The sequence below is a fragment of the Mobula hypostoma genome, chromosome 17, assembly GCF_963921235.1.
Source record: "Mobula hypostoma chromosome 17, sMobHyp1.1, whole genome shotgun sequence".
NCBI classification, from domain to species: domain Eukaryota; kingdom Metazoa; phylum Chordata; class Chondrichthyes; order Myliobatiformes; family Myliobatidae; genus Mobula; species Mobula hypostoma.
In genome coordinates this window covers 19,776,653-19,794,671 of record NC_086113.1, presented here as the reverse complement: position 1 = coordinate 19,794,671, position 18,019 = coordinate 19,776,653, and the positions used below count along the sequence as shown (strand labels likewise).

General features: G+C 40.8%; 1 protein-coding gene across 1 annotated transcript in view; it reads left to right on the top strand.

The window, feature by feature from the left end:
* Positions 1–18,019, top strand: part of LOC134357879 (progressive ankylosis protein homolog B-like) — a 136,514-nt gene that overhangs the window by 43,003 nt on the left and 75,492 nt on the right. The window contains exon 2 of the mRNA XM_063069621.1: positions 16,532–16,748. Coding sequence (XP_062925691.1) covers positions 16,532–16,748 — 217 coding nt within the window. The remainder of the gene's footprint in view (positions 1–16,531; positions 16,749–18,019) is intronic.

Genomic DNA, 18,019 nt, shown 5'->3' with positions numbered 1-18,019 from the left:
TTGGTAAACAATCAAATGAATTGCAAGCTTAGCACAATTTTGTTTTTCCACTGCTATTAAGCATCACTTTTGTTGTAACTGATAACCATGTAAATTATTCAGTATTTAATATATCTTGGCTTCAGATTATCAATCAATATTGAATTATAGCCAGGAAAGAAACACACACACCTGCACACTTGATAAATTATTAACAATCTTGCCATTGAAATCTAAATGTTATAGAACTTTGAGGACCTATCTGATCATGTGCAACAACCTCTGGGTGCTCTGGTTTCCTCCCACATTCCAAAAACTTACAGGTTAGAGGTTGTGGGCATACTATGTCAGGGGCAGGAAAATGGTGACATTTGTGGTCTATTCCCAGCACATGCTTGGACTGTGTTGATCATTGATGCAAGCAGCGCATTTCCCTGTGTTTTGATGTTTGATGTACATGTGACAAATCTCTGCATTTGCATAGTGTGTTGTCCATTGATCCTGTTTATAGTTGCTGTTCTGTAGATTTGCTAAGTATGCCTGCAGAAGAAGAATCTGCATGTGGTGACGTATGTACTCCGATAATAAATTTTACTTTGAACTTTAAAATAAAGCTAATCTTTAAACTCAATCCATTATTTTCCCTATCTCTTGTTTCATTTCTATATCTGTCTCTTCCTGAAGAAAATCTTGCCCTCCATTCATTTACATTCAAATGCTCAGTTGTTTTTCCTTTAACCTTCCATTGGTTCCAATAGTTCTACTTTGTCAAACCCTCGCTTATTAATCAGAAATAAAACAATTTCACTCTCTTTTCAAAGTTCAAAGTAAGCTTATTATCAAAGTACGTACACGTCACTGTATACAACCCTGAGATTTATTTTCTTGCAGGCATGCTTAATAATTCCAGTAACTATAATCGAACCAATAAAAGGCCGCACCCAATAGGGCAGACAGCCAGTGTGCAAAAGACGGCAAATCATACACATACAAAAGAAAAACAAAGGAATAATAATCATAAATAAGCAATAAATATCAAGAACATGAGATGAAGAGTCCTTGAAAGTGAGTCCACAGGTTATGGGAAGAGTTCAGAGATGTGGCAAGTGAAATTGAGTGAAGTTATCCCCTTTGGTTCAAGAGCCTGAAGGTTGATTGGTAATATCTGTTCCTGAATCTAGTGGTGTGAGTTCTGGCATTCCTCTGCCACCTTGCTGATTGCAGCAGTGAGAAGAGAGCATGATATAAGTGGTGGGGGTCCCTGAGGATGGATGCTGCATTCCTATGATAACACACCATGTAGATGTGCAGTGTGGGGAGGGCTTTACCTATGGTGGACTGTGCCGTATCCACAACATTTTGTTGGATTTTCCATTCAATGGCATTGGTGTTTCCATACCTAGCGCATTTCACGTAATTGCTTAACTAAATCCATGGAAAGCAAATTTGTATGATAATGTTTGTATGTTCTTCCCGTGACCTTTTGTGTTCTCTCTCACAATCCAAAGACGTATCAGGTAGTAGATTAATTGGTCATTGTTAATTAGGCTGGGGTTAAATCGGGAAATCGTGTGTTGCTGGGTGGCGTGGCTCAAAGGGCCAGAAGGGCCTGTTCCACGCTGAAACTCAATAAATACAAAAAAAATGGATTGTACTTGTAAAAGCTGCAATATTTCAATGTCTCTTTCTTCTTTCAAGGTCTGTGTTGATGAATTAATTTCCCACGTCTGTGCACACTTTCTGTAGTTCCAGATTTGAATTGCGCCTCTTTGGTTTATTCTTCTGCTGCATTGCTAAAATGGTTCTTCATCCCCCTGCCATTGCTGTCAACCTTTCCACTGTCCTAATTTGTCTTGACGTTTTCTCCAGTAAGCAGAAATCTTCTTTCTTCCTTCCACCCCTCCCCCACCCAACTATTAGCATCAGTTTATTTTTGTCATGTGCATCAAGATACAATAGGAAAACCTTGTCTCACATGTTGTTTAAACTGATCAAACCATTACACAGTGTATTAAGATAGAATGAGGTAAAACAATAAAAATAAAGTATAAAAGCTATTGAAAGAGTGCAGTGGTAAACGATAAAGTGCAAAATCACTGAGGTAGGTTATGAGGCCAAGTATTCATCTTGTCATACAAGATGGTCGTTCAAGTGTCTGATAACAATGGGATAGAAACTGTTCTTGAACTTGATGGGATGTACTTTCAGGCTTTTGTACCTTCTGTCCAGTGGGAAAGGGGTGAGAGAGAATGTCTGTGGGGGGTGGGGTCTTTGATTATGCTGACTGCTGTACTGAGGTAGTGAGAAGCATAGTCAGAGGTCATCGAGGGAAGGCTGGTTCCCGTGATGTGCTGAGCTGTGCTCACAAAAGTTTCTTGGGGTCATTTTCAGAGTGATTGCCATACATCAAACAGTGTAAATTGGTAAGAGTTGATGGGAACATGCTGAGCTTTCTCGGTGAGTTTTCTTGGCTGTGACAGCAATGTGGCTGGACCATAACTGGCTGTTGATGATGTGATGTTCACACTAAGGAACTAAATATTGCAAAGGTCAAATATTATTTTCCCTTTCCACTACAAACTTGATTTCTAAGCTATGGATTCCATTGCTTCTCTGATGTCTCTGTGAGACTGATTCACTTGAATTATAGTGATGATAATTTGTTCCCAAGAAGACCTTTTAATCATTCAGTCAACTACCTTTATCATCATATCTTTCAATTTTACAGCCCCCATGCTATTCCAACAATATTTCCTAAATCCAGGATTACCACCAAGGGTAAGGACAACAGTTTGCAAGGGGATACCTTTGCAATCATGCACAGCTTGAAAAGGAAGTATTTCACTGTTCCTGAATTATAACATTGTCATACTTCCGGAACTCCTTACTCATAACCATTGTGAGAATGCTTTCACAAGAAATGCAGTGGTTTAAGAAGGTTGCAGTGCTACCCATATCCTGAAAAATACGCAAGTAGAGTAAGCAGTCAACGTTTCTGGCAAGATCTCCCTCTTTCTTGTTCTGGCTTCTGCCCCTTGCTTTTCCAGTCCTTTTGAAGGCTCTTGGCCCAAAATGTCCGCTGGTTATTCTCCTCCATAGATGCTTCCTGACTTGCTGAGTTCCTCTGGCATTTTGTGTGTGTCGCTCAAGATTTACAGCAATCTGCAGAATCTCTTGATTGGCTGTTTGATGAAATGAATACTGAAAAATAATTACCCAAAATTAAATTGGCTGATGGGAGTATTGAGGCTTCAGCAGGTGTTTTTGAGAATGTGAGAGTGAGTAGGTTACAGGAAATATAAAAGGGGAATGAGATTGCTTTGAAAACTGGCTTAGACCTAAAAAGTGAAATGGCCTCCTATGTTGTGAGGGAACATGAAAGTATGAAATAAGAGAATGTTTTCTACCATTGACAGTAGTACTTTCAATTATTGAGACTCTAAACTCTCAAATTGCTTCTCTAACACTCCACTTGTCTTGCTCTAACTCTTCACTCCTGATAACAATCTCTGCAACCAAGCTTTTGGGCATAGAACATATAATAGGCCCTTCAGCCCGCAATATTGTGCTGAACCATTTAAACCAGTAAGTAAGCACCTCTCTGAAGTAATCCTTCTGCCTCCATAATATTCATGTCCCTCCATTCTCTGCACATTCATGTGCCTATCTAAGACCCTTTTAAATGCCTTTATCATATTTGTCTCTACCGTAATAAAAAAAACCTTGTCCTTTTGAGTTTGCCCCCTCACCTTAAATCAATATCCTGTATTTCTGTACTGGGGAAATAGAAATGGACTGTGTACTCTATCTATGCCTTTCATAATCTTATAAACCACCATCTCAGCCTCTGCTGCTCCAGGGAAAACACATCCATCCTTTTCAAGTTCAGGTTTACCGTCATTCAATATATACATGTATACAGCTAAATGAAACATTGTTCCTCTGGGGTCAAGGTGAAAAACACAGTATGTATTGTATAGTCATGCACACCACATATAATAGCACATACAGCATCAACCCTTGAGTGGCATGGCCTGAAGATTGACAGGTTAACATCAAGTGTGAGGTGTACTTTTATGAAAGATGGTACATGGTTACTGGCACTATTATAATAAAACTAGCAGTTGTATAAATATGTAGAAAAACTGCAATAAAAGTGCAGGAGTCTTCATTATCCATGATCTTGCAATCTGATGCATTACAATTCCCAATCCAGACGCTGCTGAAGCTAGGTAAGACGCTGTGTGCTCCAGTAAAATATGGTGAGAATTGATGGTGAAGGTGACAGACTGTGCATGTCCTGACTCTTTCCATGGAGTAGCTGGTGATGTGCAGTTAAGGATTGGTGAGCCTGGTGCCTTCCTGAAGTCCATCTCTTTAGTCTTGTCAACATTGAAATTCAGGTTGTTGTGTTTACACCAGTCCAAAATCTGCTGTACATCCTCCCTGTATGCTGTTTCATCTTTGTTGCTAATGAGACCAACCATTGTTGTGTCATCCATGAACTTTCAGCATGCGTCCTGCTAAATCCAGACAGCATCCTGGTAAGTGTCTTCTGCACCCTCTCTAAAGCCTCCTCATCCTTCCTGTAATGGCATAAGCAAAATTGAATGCAATACTCCAGAAGCAGCTTAACCTGTTTTATAAATGCCTGATTCTTGAACTCATTGCTTCAACTGATAAAGGCAAGCATGCTTTATTCTTGTTTAACCATATATCAACCACTTTCAGTGAGCTGTGTGGAGACAGTTCAAGGGATATAAACACTACATTATTTTATTTTGTGTCCAAAGATCTATATCACAGCTTTGGATATACACATTCCTCTCAGCCTCCTGGGGTACAGATTCCAAACAATTACAATTATTTTAGTGAATAAATGTCTTATTTTTCCTAAACTAATTGTTACTTATCCTGTAAACATCATACTATAACATTTTTTTAAACTCAAGATAATTAGAGTTTTTATACACAGCAGTGTCTCTACTTCATTAGGAGTTTGCGAAGGTTTGGCATGACATCTAAAGCTTTGACAAACTTCTGTAGATAAAGAGTATAATGACTGGCTATAACAGAGCCTTGTATGGAAAACCCAATGTTCTTGAATGGAAAATCCTACAAAAAGTAGCAGATACAGCCCAGTCCATCATGTCCAAAGCCCTCCCCACCATTGAGCACATCTACATAGAGCATTGTATCAGGAGAGCAGCATCCATCATCAGGGACACCAACCACCCAGGACATGCTTTCTTCTTGCTGCCGCCATCAGGAAGAAGGTACAGGAGCCTCAGGACTCGCACTACCGGGTTCAGGAACTGTTATTACCCCTCATCCATCAGGTTCTTGAATGAAAAGGGATAACTTCACTCAACTTCACTTAACTCATCACTGAGCTGTTCCCAGAACCTATGGACTCGCTTTCAAGGACTCTTTATCTCAAGACCTTGATATTTATTGCTTATTTATTTATTATTATTATTATTTATTTCTTGTATTGTTACAGATTGTTTTCTTTTGCCCACTGGCTGAGCGTCCAGTTGGTGTGATCTTTTATTCTATTATGGATTTATTGAGCATGCCTGCAAAAAATAAATCTCAGGTTGTATATGGGACATATATGTACTTTGATAATAAATTTGCTTTGAACTTTGTTTTGTTTCTGAAAATACTTTTTCTACATGTTGCACACATTCGTTTATCTTTGTGCTGCATATTTGCATCTTGCCATCTACAGTGACTTTGTAAAGGTTTATATTGGCTTTCCCTTCAACTGTCATAAGTAAAAGCTTAACCAAATGAATCAGCATTGAGGACATTTTCATGGTATTTACCAATATGTTTTGGAATTAGTATCTAACAAATGTGTCATGGTGGAAAAGTGATCTGAAAGGGCAGGATGGTAATGTGCGTAGTGTTATCTGTGGATTTCTGATTTCCCAGTGGCAGTGAACATGCCTCCAGATGCATCAGGTTTCACTTTGAAAGTGGCCCCCTCTAAGATTTATTTCTAACTGCTGATTGCTAGGAAAAATGTTAGTGAATATCTCGTGTTTATTAGATTTGATTTTGTGGTAGAATACAGAGAGTGTCTGTGTTTTCCTGCATTAGTGAGTGACTGAGCATAGCACAGTGCAGGGAGTGGCATAGCTAAATCAGTGTGTATAAATCACCAATAAGCGCTGTCAATGAGTATTTAAAAAAAACACATGCTCAAAATCTGAAATAAAACTAGAAATGTTTTAAGCACTCAGTAGGTTAGACAGGATCTGTGGAAAGAGAACAAAAGTTAATGTTTTGGATTCAAGATCCTTGGTCAGAACTGAGAAAGAGAGAAAATAAGAAGTGGAGAAAATAAGAAGTGGGTGTTTCTCTCAAACTGAAAACTAACCTGGGTGGAATGATGGGTAAAACAAAGTGAATATTTCTGAGAGGTTGAGGCAAAATGCGTTGATGTGCCAGTCAGAATCAGATTTGTGCTTCTTTGTCTGTGTTGTATGTTGCTAATGGCAAGGAAGTGGGGCATGACCAGCAGACCAGACCATACGAACAGAATGAGATATACTGAGTTAAAATTAACAAAGGGACAACAGGCATAAATACCCACCTCCAATACAGACAGAAAGACAGAGTGAGTTAGACAATTCACCTTTAAGACTGCAACTTGCCTGGAGAGTAACAGGTTTTGTTCGTTCAGCTTTTTGTAACAGTGCTGGGAGCCACAGACAGTTAAGTCGGAGTTGGGGGAGGATGGGGCATTAAAGAGTCAGGCCACTTGAAGTTCAACAGGGTCACTCCACAGGCTGAAAGTGAGCATTCTAAAATCTGATCACCCAATCTGTGTCTTGTTTCACTACTGTAGGGATGGCCACGTTGTGAACTCTAAATGTAGTACATTAATTTGGAAGAAGTATAAATGAAAAACCTGCTTCACTTAGAAGTCAATGCCTGATGGCCGAAGCTTGTGATTCCAGTGAGAAAGTTAGAGACCCTATGTCTGAAATCCACTAGTCCTCCTTGTTCTAACTTTTCATTGTTTTTCCCAGTACTGTTGAAGCATCTCAGCCCAAAACATTGACTGTTTACTCTTCCATAGGTGCTACCTGGTCTGCTACATTTCACTGTATGTTTCAATGTATTTGTGATTAAATAAATGAATCTGAATCTGAAATGCTGCTTGGGTCCCTGGATGGTGGAAAGGGAAGGGGTGAACATATAGGCTTTGTATCTCTTGTGACTGCATGGGGAAAGTACCATATAGCAGGGGTCCCCAACCTTTTTTGCACTGCGGACCGATTTATTATTGACAATATTCTTGCGGACCGGCCGACCTGGAGTTGGGGGGTTAGAGTTGCCAACGGACAAGAGTAGCAGTCAAATACGTTGCATTTACCCCGAGAAAGACTACCATGACCATGAAGCCTTGCGCGGGCACATGTGTACACATGCGTGACGTGTGATTGTTTTTCTACAAATCGTTTTTGGCGATTCTGTTCAGTGAAACTACACTGTATCTACATTATTTCTACTTTATATAGGCTGAGTACTTATCATATAATTCCTGCTTTTACTATATGTTAGTGTTATTTTAGGTTTTGTGTGTTATTTGGTATGATTTGGTAGGTTATTTTTTGGGTCTGGGAACTCTCAAAAATTTTCCCATATAAATTAATGGTAATTGCTTCTTCACTTTACACCATTTCGGCACGAAAAGTTTCATAGGCATGTTCTACCTTAGTGGGGGAAATACGGGACAAGGGCGGTCCCGTATGGGACAAACCAATTTAGCCCAAGGTACAGGATGTTCCGGCCAATATGGGACAGTTGGCAACCCTGGGGGCGGGGGGGTGTTAATCACGACCGGAATATAGGTGATAAGAACTATAGGTCACTTATAAGTGGCTAATACACTCAATTTCGTTTCTAAAAGGGTTTATCTAACGAATTTAATATTAAAAACACAGCACATATTTTCCTTGCATGAATATAGTGATAAGTCACTTATAAGTCAATAGCATCATAACATTTTAAGTAACATTTGGATATTAAACACACAGCACATATTTTCCTCGTATGAACATATAAAATCACTGCAACACACCAATATCGCTGAATCAGTGGGAGCCCTGGGCTTGTTTTCCTGCAACAAGACTGTGCCATCGAGGGGTGATGGGAGACAGCGATACTCGAAGGGGGTTCCTTATGTCCAGTCTATTCCGCAATTTAGTTTTCATTACATTCATTGCAGAGAAGCCCGCTTCGCAGAGATATGATATTGGAAATGGAAGCAATGTTTTCAGTGCTTTCGTGGCTACTCAGGATATTCAGCCTTGACTTTGATCCAGAATGCCGGCAGAGATGTTATGTCAAGCATACTTTTCAGCCCACCGTCATTTGCAAGCTTGAGGAGTTGATCTTCTTCCCGTGCTGACATGGATGACACGTGGGTAATGACCTTGCGTGCGTTCAAGTTCAACAGTGTGTGTCAGGGAATGAGGAAAGGTGCAGCTGACTCATATCGCCAAATCATATCGTTTCCTCGCGGCCCGGTAGCGTGTGCTTTGTGGCCCGGTGGTTGGGGACCGCTGTCAAATAGCATGGTGTGGTTGCTGGCAGATGATGTGATGGTTGATTCTTTTGAATGCAGAAGCTGGTGGGGGTGGAAATGATCATTTGTATTCTCCCCAGGAGTGGGGAAGGGCAAGAATTCTCAGTGGAGAGGGAATAAAAGCAGAAGCTGAGAAATAGCTGAGAGGTTATCAAATGCTCTATCCACTATGGTCGAAGGTCAAGCCACAGTTAAGCAAGATGGAAAATGTTTGTTTTCTTTTGCACATTGGTTGTTTGTCAGTTTTTATTTGTGTGTCTTCTTTCATTGATTCTATTATTTCTTTGTTCTACTGTGAATGTGGTGACGTATGTCCTTTGATAATAAATTTACAATGAACATTGAACTCTGAGATGTTTTAGAGGCAATTGTGGAGAATATCTTTTCATCAAAGAAAATGTGATGAAGACTTAGGAACTAGGAGAATGGAATAGAGTTGTGTGAACTTTGCGACAGAGGTTTCTGTTTGAGAAGGAGTGAGAATGACGTGATGCGTTTCGTAATGGGATAGTTTTTAAGCTGTGCATTGCGTATGAATGTTGTAGTATTGTTGAGTGTGCTATTGTAAGTGCTGATGCTGTGTTTGTGGGTTTGAGTACTAACCACATCGTGGATATTTTGTTCCTTTGGCACTGGAATGGGGATGGAGGTGGCTCTTATTCCTGATATTAATCTCTCTGACCAGACCTCTGGCCGAAGTTGCTTCATTTCTGTGTGTTTGGGGGATGAGGTGAAAGTGAAAATCTCCTGCCTCCCCAGTTGAAAACACTTCCTTCTGTATGTCTCAAGGTGCTCGATCAGAGCTGGATTTTCATTTACAGTAAACCTGAACTTGTGCAGCATAAGATCAAGCATTTGCTGTGATGTGGGAAAAGGTCAGGGTGAAAGTCGAGATGAAAAACTGTTTTAAATGATGGCAGGCCCCAGACAAGCATGTTATTTGAGATTTATCTCTGTGTGTCTGAAGCCGTATCTTCTCCTGATTAATCTTCTGCACTCTGACCTTGCTTGTTTGAGGCACAGCAATTCAAGTATTTTGCTCACAGTGTGCTGCTCATGCACTAGATGTTGACCAACACTACCTAATGGCTGAGTGATGCTCTGGGAATATCAATTGTCACTATTACTTTGAACCACTTAAGGACCTCTGTCCACAAGAAAAATAGACATTTACCTTCTCTAAAACCTTGTGTTTGATGAAGCAAAACAAACTGGAGTAATAAAACTATCTTTCAGTGATAAAATGTGACTAGATAAAATCTGTAACTGCGTAGAAAAAAAGAGTAGAGCTACATTTTCATGCTCCTTACATCCATTACCAGTGGGAAAATCAAACATTAGAAATGGGGAATTCTTGGTGAGTTGATGAACCGGTGTGTGGGTGATATGCTAACATAAAGGCATCCAGATGCTTTGCATAAGTGGATACCACTCGAAGTTTTGTGTATGGTTTGCATACTTGCATTTTCTTCAGAAGTTACAGAATCAGGTGTCTGCAAACTAACACCTACCCATCAATGGAGCCTACTTTGAAAATGACTCTTCCAAATAGATACTTAACAAGCTATCTTTCAGTTTCCTTGTGTCACTTCTATTTCCAAGGTCATTAACTTCCTTCTCACTTCACCCATCTATCTGGCAACCTAATCTGACAACTTCTTAACCACAAGAGCCCACTCCTGAATCAAAAGTCTATCACATTCTTCTGAATATCAGTGGTACCTTCCGAACTATTGATTGAATTTCTTCCATCCCTTTTCTCCCGCTCCCCACCCCAAAACAACCAGGGAATTTTCAGCATCTGGGCCTTATCATGATCCAGACATCCCACCCTGCAAAATCTCATTTCAGGGAGGTAGCATCATCAATTTGCGGGAGACTCCCAGAACTTCCGGGAGAGGTGGGATGTCTGCAATAGAGTAGCTCCTTGGCAGCTAGCCAGCTAGTTTAAATAACGTTGGCTATGCTAATGAATGAATGACACCTGTTAAACTCACCTCAACATGTCTTTTACAGTCTTAACCCACCATGGGCAATAGAAAAGTCACTGTTGCAAACAGTGCAGCGAGCAACACTGTCATTATTTTTGACCCCTATCAGGCAGGGGTACACTTTAGTGTAGTCTGGGGTGACGTACATTTTTGGAACACTCTGCCATGGCGCATTCTCTCTCTCTCTCTCTCTCTCTCTCTCTCTCTCTCACTCTCTCACTCTCTCACTCTCTCACTCTCTCTCTCTCTCTCTCTCTCTCTCTCTCTCTCTCTCTCTCTCTCTCACTCTCTCTCACTCTCTCTCACTCTCACACTCTCTCTCTCACACACACACACACACACACACACACACACACACACACACACACACACACACATTGATTTCCAGAATATTGTATATAATTTGCAGGCATTAGGGAGCCACTATTAATATGCGGGAAACTCCTGGAACTTCTGGGAGAGGTGGGATGTCTGATGATCCTTCTACTGATTGATCAATTGATCCTTGACCCTCAAGGGGCCTTCTCACTCTCATCTCATTGACCAGTGACTTAACCAGAATACCAACCCATAATAGTTGAAAGTGCAGAGTAAATTTTTTATCAAAGTACATATATGTTACCATATATGCCTGCAATTCATTTTCTTGCAGGCATATTCAATAAATCCATAATAAAATAATAATCATAATGGAATCAATGAAAGACTGCACCCAACAGGACAGACAAGCAATCAATGGGTAAATGAAAACAAAGTGTGCAAGTGCAAAAGAAAAAAGAAACAATAGTAATTATAATAAATAAATAAGCAATAAATATTGAGAACATGAGATGAAGAGTCCTGAAAGTGAATCCTGAGGTTGTGGGAAGAGTTCAGTAATGGGGCAAGTAAAGTTCAGTGAAATTCCCCACTCGTTTGAGAGCTTGGTGGTTGAGCGGTAATAATTGTTCCTGGTGGTGTTGGTATTGAGGCTGCAGTACCTTCTTCCTTAAAGCAGCAGCGGGAAGAGCACATGGCCTGTGTGGCGGGGGTCCTTAATGACGAATGCTGCTTTCCTGTGACAGATCTGCGCAGATGTGCTTAGTGGCAGGGAGGGAGGGATGAGGCTGTTTCCGCTACTTTTTGTAGGCTTTTCCATTCAAGGGCATTGGGTTTTCGTATCAGGCCATGATGAAACCAGTCAATAAACTCCCCGAGGAATTTAGAGTTACTGACCCTCTGATGAGGACTGACGCATGGGCCTCCAGATTCATCCTTCTGAAGTCAATAATTAGCTCCTTGGTCTTGGTGACACTGAGTGAGAGGATGTTGTTACGAGGTTGGTACAGCACACAAAGAGGAAATATTGTACACCAAATCTCTAGAGGTGGGTCTTCAAACAGAAGATGTGTTACTTTACCACAGAGAGTGGTGAATCTGTGGAATTCTCTGCCACAGCAAACTGTTGAGGCCAGTTCATTAGCTATGTTTAAAAGGAAGTTAGATATGGCCCTTGTGGCTACAGGGGTCACGGGGTATGGAGGGAAGGCTGGGTTCTGAGTTGGATGATCAGCCATGATCATAATAAATGGCGGTGCAGGCTCGAAGGGCCGAATGGCCTACTCCTGCACCTATTTTCTATGTTTCTATGTTTCTATGTTTATCACAGCCTAGCAGCTGAATGTGTTTTTCTACAGTATGCTGCAGATGCCATTTCTAGAACTGTGACGTCTCTTTAAAATGTGCCAACCCAGATGAGGTTTTCCTCCTAGCATTGGGAGTTCTGTGAGACCATTTCTCACTGCTTCCCTTCTGGCTCATTGACAGATTCACCTCTGCAGCCACTTGTCATTGCTGGGCACCTGTCTCTGCCGGGGGTTTTCAGCATCCCAGTTTGGTCCCAGCAAGGGTTCCAGGTATTTGCATTCCATTGACTGCTGGATCCTAACAATCCAGCAAGTTATGGACCAATTGCATTTATGTAAAACCATGGAAAATATGGTTAATAAGTGACTGATGTATTACGCTGAAACAAGATGAGGTGTTTTTAAATATCAAGGTGGATTTAGGAGGGGAAGGGGAACCACGGATCCTGCTTGATATCGAGAACGTGAGGTGAGAAGGGCTCAATGAACAGAGAAAGCATAGTAGCAGTCTTTTCTGCTGTAGAAAAAAAACAATATATGGTGTGGAAGGAAAGTTTGACCATCAAATTATATAAATTGAGAAGTAGAGGTCAAATGCTAAATTGGATAAAACAATTTTTAATTGGTAGATCTATCATGGTGCAAGTAGGGAAATCTATGGCAAGTAAACAACTTGTGGAAAATCAAATCCCTCGGAGGTGTTGTTAGTCCATTGTTATTTGCTGTAGTGATAAATTACATGTTTTCTTATGTAAATAGCATCAGAGTATCATTTTTGCAGATGATGGAGCTATGTGGAAAAGAGGTGGGAATGTGGCATTTATAATACGGAAACTTCAAGAGGCAATAGTTAAGGTGGAAATTAGGGTATTCAGATTCTCAGCCGAGAAATCCAAAATAATGTTTTTCATTAGGAAGAGAATAGAAGAACACTTAAAACTAACTGTTTATGGTCTAGAATTAGGTAACCAAATTTTACCTAGTTTTTAGGAATTTGACTTGATAAAAGACTCACATGATCAGCACATATTAAAAAAATAACCAAAAGTTAAGAAAGTGCTAAATGTTCTGAGGGATTTAATAGGAAAGGAATGGGGAGCCGATAGGAAATCCTTGAAAGCAATATATACAGGATTAATCAGATCAATACTGAACTATGAAAGTATTGTATATAGATCAGCAATATACAGTATGCTCAGGAAACTGGATATAGTTCAGAGTCAAGCATTAAGGATAATCAGTGGGGCGGTAAGGACATCCCCAGTGGCAGAAATGCAGGTGAAGTTGAGAGAGACACCCCGGGAACTGAGCAGAACGCTGTTAGCGTTAACATATTGGGTAAACCTACAAAAGCATGGCGAAAATCATCCCACTAAACAACTTTGAGGTCTATGCTGGTAAAAGGAAAGAAAGAAAAACTGAAGTTTGGCATGAACTATTGAAGGGAATGCAGAAAGGACAGGGATTAGTAATAAGGCAGTGAGTGCTACGGTGCCTTTTCCTGGGGTGCCTCCATGGCTGTGTGAAGCACTGGGGCTGGATCCTAAATTATTCAAAAGGAGACAAAATTCAAGCTCAACAATCAGGAACCTGAAAGATTTAAATTCAGAGACAAGACCAGACATTATATGTGAGATAATACGAACCTTATTTAGACTTAAAATGATGGGACTCTGTGTATGTTTTATGTGGATTCCAGCACTTGTTGGTATCAGAGGGAATGAGCAAGTGGGTAAATTAGCAACGATGGCATCTAGATGAGCAGGGGTGGACATTCAAATAACTTCTAGTAAAGGACAAATTAAAAATGAAATCAAAAAATGTGGGGAAAACAATGGGATGAAGAGATAACAGGAAGACATCTTTATAATATCCAGAAAGACTAATATCCTGTACCTGGACAAACTTTTACTAACTTGTATAGATGTGTGGGAAGAGTATAATGATTAGTTGTATGACAGCCTCATATGGAAACACCAATGTCCTTGAATGGAAAATCCTATAAAATGTAGTGGACACAGCCCAGTCCATCACGGGTAAAACCCTCCCCACCCTTGACCACATCTACACGGAATGTTGTCTCAGAAAAACAGCATCCATCAACAAGCACCCCCACAATCTAAGATGCCATTTTCTCGCTGCTGCTTTCAGGAAGAAGATACACAAGTCTCAGTACTCCCACCACCAAGTTCAGGAACAGTTATTACCCTCAACCATCAGGATCAGGATAAGTCAATCGGTGGAAGGATCAGGGTGACGCCCAGAGGTTGCAAATTGTTTTGGGGTGGGGGGGAAGAGGGATGGAATGAATTCAATCAATAGTTCGGAAGGCACCACTGATATTCTGAAGAATGAATTGAATTTGAATTGAATTGACCGTATTTCTTACATCCTTCACATGCATGAGTAAAAATCTTTATGGTACATCTCCATCTAAATGTGCAATCATAGTAATTTATAATAAATAGAACAGACAATGTAACATAGAGCACACTCAAATCGGCGTGAGTCCATCAGCCTGGTGGAGAAGCTGTCCCAGAGCCTGTTGGTCCTGAAATTTATGCTGCAGTACTACTTCCCAGATGGTAGCAGCGGGAATAGATTGTGGTTGGGATGACTTGAGTCCCCAGTGATCCTACGGGCCCTTTTTACACACCTGTCCTTGTAAGTGTCCTGGATCATGGGAAGTTCACAACTACAGATGCGCTGGGCTGTTTGCACCACTCCCTGCAGAGTCCTGCGATTAAGGGAGGTACAGTTCCCATACCAGGCATTGATGCAGCCAGTCAGGATGCTCTCAATTCTGCCCCTGTAGAAAGTTCTTAGGATTTGGGGGCCCATACCAAACTTCCTTAGCCATCTGAGGTCTGCTGTGCCTTTTCCACCACACACACAGTTGGAGTGTACAGACCATGTGAAGTCCTCGGTGATGTGGATGCCGAGGAACTTGAAGCTGTTTACCCTCTCAACCACAGATCCATTGATGTCAATAGGGGTTAGCCCATCTCCATTCCTCCTGTAATCCACAACCAGCTCCTTTGTTTTTTGTGACATCGAGGGAGAAGTTGTTTTCTTGACACTACTGTGTCAGAGAGATGACTTCTTCCCTGTAGGCCACCCCATTGTTGCTTGAGATGAGGCCAATCAATGTGGTGTCGTCGGCAAATTTAATTAGTGGATTGGAGCTATGGGTGGTGATAGAGTCATGGGTACACAGGGAGTAAAGAAGGGGACTCAGTATACAGCCCTGAGGAGCTCCTGTATAGAGAGTCAGAGGTTTGGAGATGAGAGAGCCCACTCTTGCAACTTGTTGGCAGTCTGACAGGAAGTCCAGGATCCTGCTGCACAAGGCAGGGTCAGGGCCGAGGTCTCAGATCTTTTTGTCAATCCTGTGGTGTTGAATGCTGAACTGTAGTCCAAGAACAGCATTCTCACATAAGCATCCTTCTCCAGGTATCTAATGTGATAGACTTTTGATTCAGGAGTGGGCTCTCGTGGTTAAGAAGTTGTCAGGTCAGGTTGCCAGACAGATGGGTGGAGTGTGGAGGAAGTTAGTGGAGATAGAAGTTGACACAAGGAAGCTGCAAGATAGCTGTTAAGTGTCTACTTGGAAGAGTCATTTCCAGGAATCTATGCTTATCATATGTCATACAGTGACAGAATGGGTAGGGTAAATCTCTGTTCTACAAAGTCTGGAAGAATGAGCGGTGATATAATTTTTTTTAAATCTTAATTGGTTTGTTCGGCTGGATACTGGAATGATAATTCCCTGGTTGTGACACCCAGAACCAAGGATCTCAAAGTATGAAGTATACCAAGTGAGGATAAATTTCTTCACTGAAATGTTGATGAATCTTTGGAATTGTCTTTTTTTTTTCTCTGGTGGGCTGTGTAGCTTAGCCATTCAAAGAATGGTTTGGTTTCTGAACATTAAAGATATCGAGGGATTTAGGGTTATCACAGAAAAGAGGTGTTGAAGTAGAAGATACTAATTCAAATACTCTAGGAAGTCAATAAGAATTCTATGTTATCATTCAAATGCTCCATTGTTTAAACCCCAGTTAGTTTAAGCACGTTTTAGAGCTGATTCTTCTGTGGATTCAGTTGGGATCTAAGTATTGGGTTCGCGAGGAAACATGAACTTAACTGAAATCTTTATTTGACTGTTTATTCTGTGGATCTATTTCAGCCACTAACTCAGCAGGTCAAAGCTATATTACCTCCATTGTTTATTTTAAAAATGCTGCAATCCACTGAATGTATATTTTAAAATGCACTTTTACGGACTTTTATATTAATTATTTTCCCCATCTCCTGTCATTTCTCAATAGGCATTAAATAGGGGTATAGCAGCTGTAAAGGAGGATGCCATCGAGATGCTTGCCAGCTATGGGCTGGCCTACTCCCTGATGAAGTTCTTCACTGGACCAATGAGTGACTTTAAGAACGTGGGCCTGGTATTTGTTCACAGTAGGCGGGATAGGATCAAGGCTGTCCTCTGCATGGTCACAGCTGGTACTGTGGCTGCCATCTTTCACATTCTAATAGGTAATCTTTTCTCTTAACTATTGTGGCAAGAATTAGGTGCATGTTAGCCAGTCATTTGGCAGATAATTATCAGTTGTTTAAGCTTTAATGCACTGGTGCACCACTGTGTCGCTAATTTCTCAGCTTTTGACCTTTCGATCCAAGGATGGAAGTATGTTTTAAAACAGATGATGCTACTGTTATTTCCTAGAACTTCATTCTGCGTAAACAAAGCATATAAAAAGTAAAATGTAATTAAAGATCTGTTGTCATGAAAAATGTAAAATTGAGATGTCTAAGCCTTTGGTAGCAGGCTCATTGCTGTAAATGAATACTATTGCTGTTAAATTCATTCTACTTGTATCTTCCTCGAGGCAATGTGTGAGAAACATTTGTCAGGGATTTTGGTTTATCCTGAAAGTGGAATGTGACTTGATAAATTGAGATGCACTTTTCACTTCTATAGTTCAGCTTCCTTTCTACTCATAACCCTATTAACATTGTGCCCCACACTTCAGGACTGAAGACTTTTTCAATGAGAAGGGGATTTGTGCCTTCCAAATTTAGCACTCTTCATTAGTACATCAGACAATGAAGTATCAGATTTCATTATATAGTGCACTAGTAGAGCTGGTAAAGGCTTGGGGTGGGGGAGGGCACTGTGAGAGGAGGAGATCATGCAGTTGGATTATTCAGGATTGTTTAATGTCATTTCCAATACACAAGTGTGAAGGAGAATTGAATAATTGTTGCTCCAGATTGAATTGAATTGGCTTTATTTCTTACATCCTTCACATACATGAGGAGTAAAAAATCTTTACGTTACATCTCCATCTAAATGTACAATCATAGTAATTTATAATAAATAGAACAATCAATGTAATACAGAGTACACTCAAGTCAGCGTGAGTTCATCAGTCTGATGGCCTAGTGGAAGAAGCTGTCCCGGAGTCTGTTGGTCCTGGCCTTTATGCTGCGGTACTGCTTCCCTTCCCGGATGGTAGCAGCTGGAATAGATTGTGGTTGGGATGGCTTGAGTCACCAATGATCCTACGGGCCCTTTTTACACACCTGTCCTTGTAAATGTCCTGAATCATGGGAAGTTCACAACTACAGATGTGCTGGGCTGTCCGCACCACTCTCTGCAGAGTCCTGCGATTAAGGGAGGTACAGTTCCCATGCCAGTCAGGATGCTCTCAGTTGTGCCCCTGTAGCAAATTCTTAGGATTTGGGGGCCCATACCAAACTTCCTCAACCGTCTGAGGTGAAAGAGGTGCTGTTGTGCCTTTTTC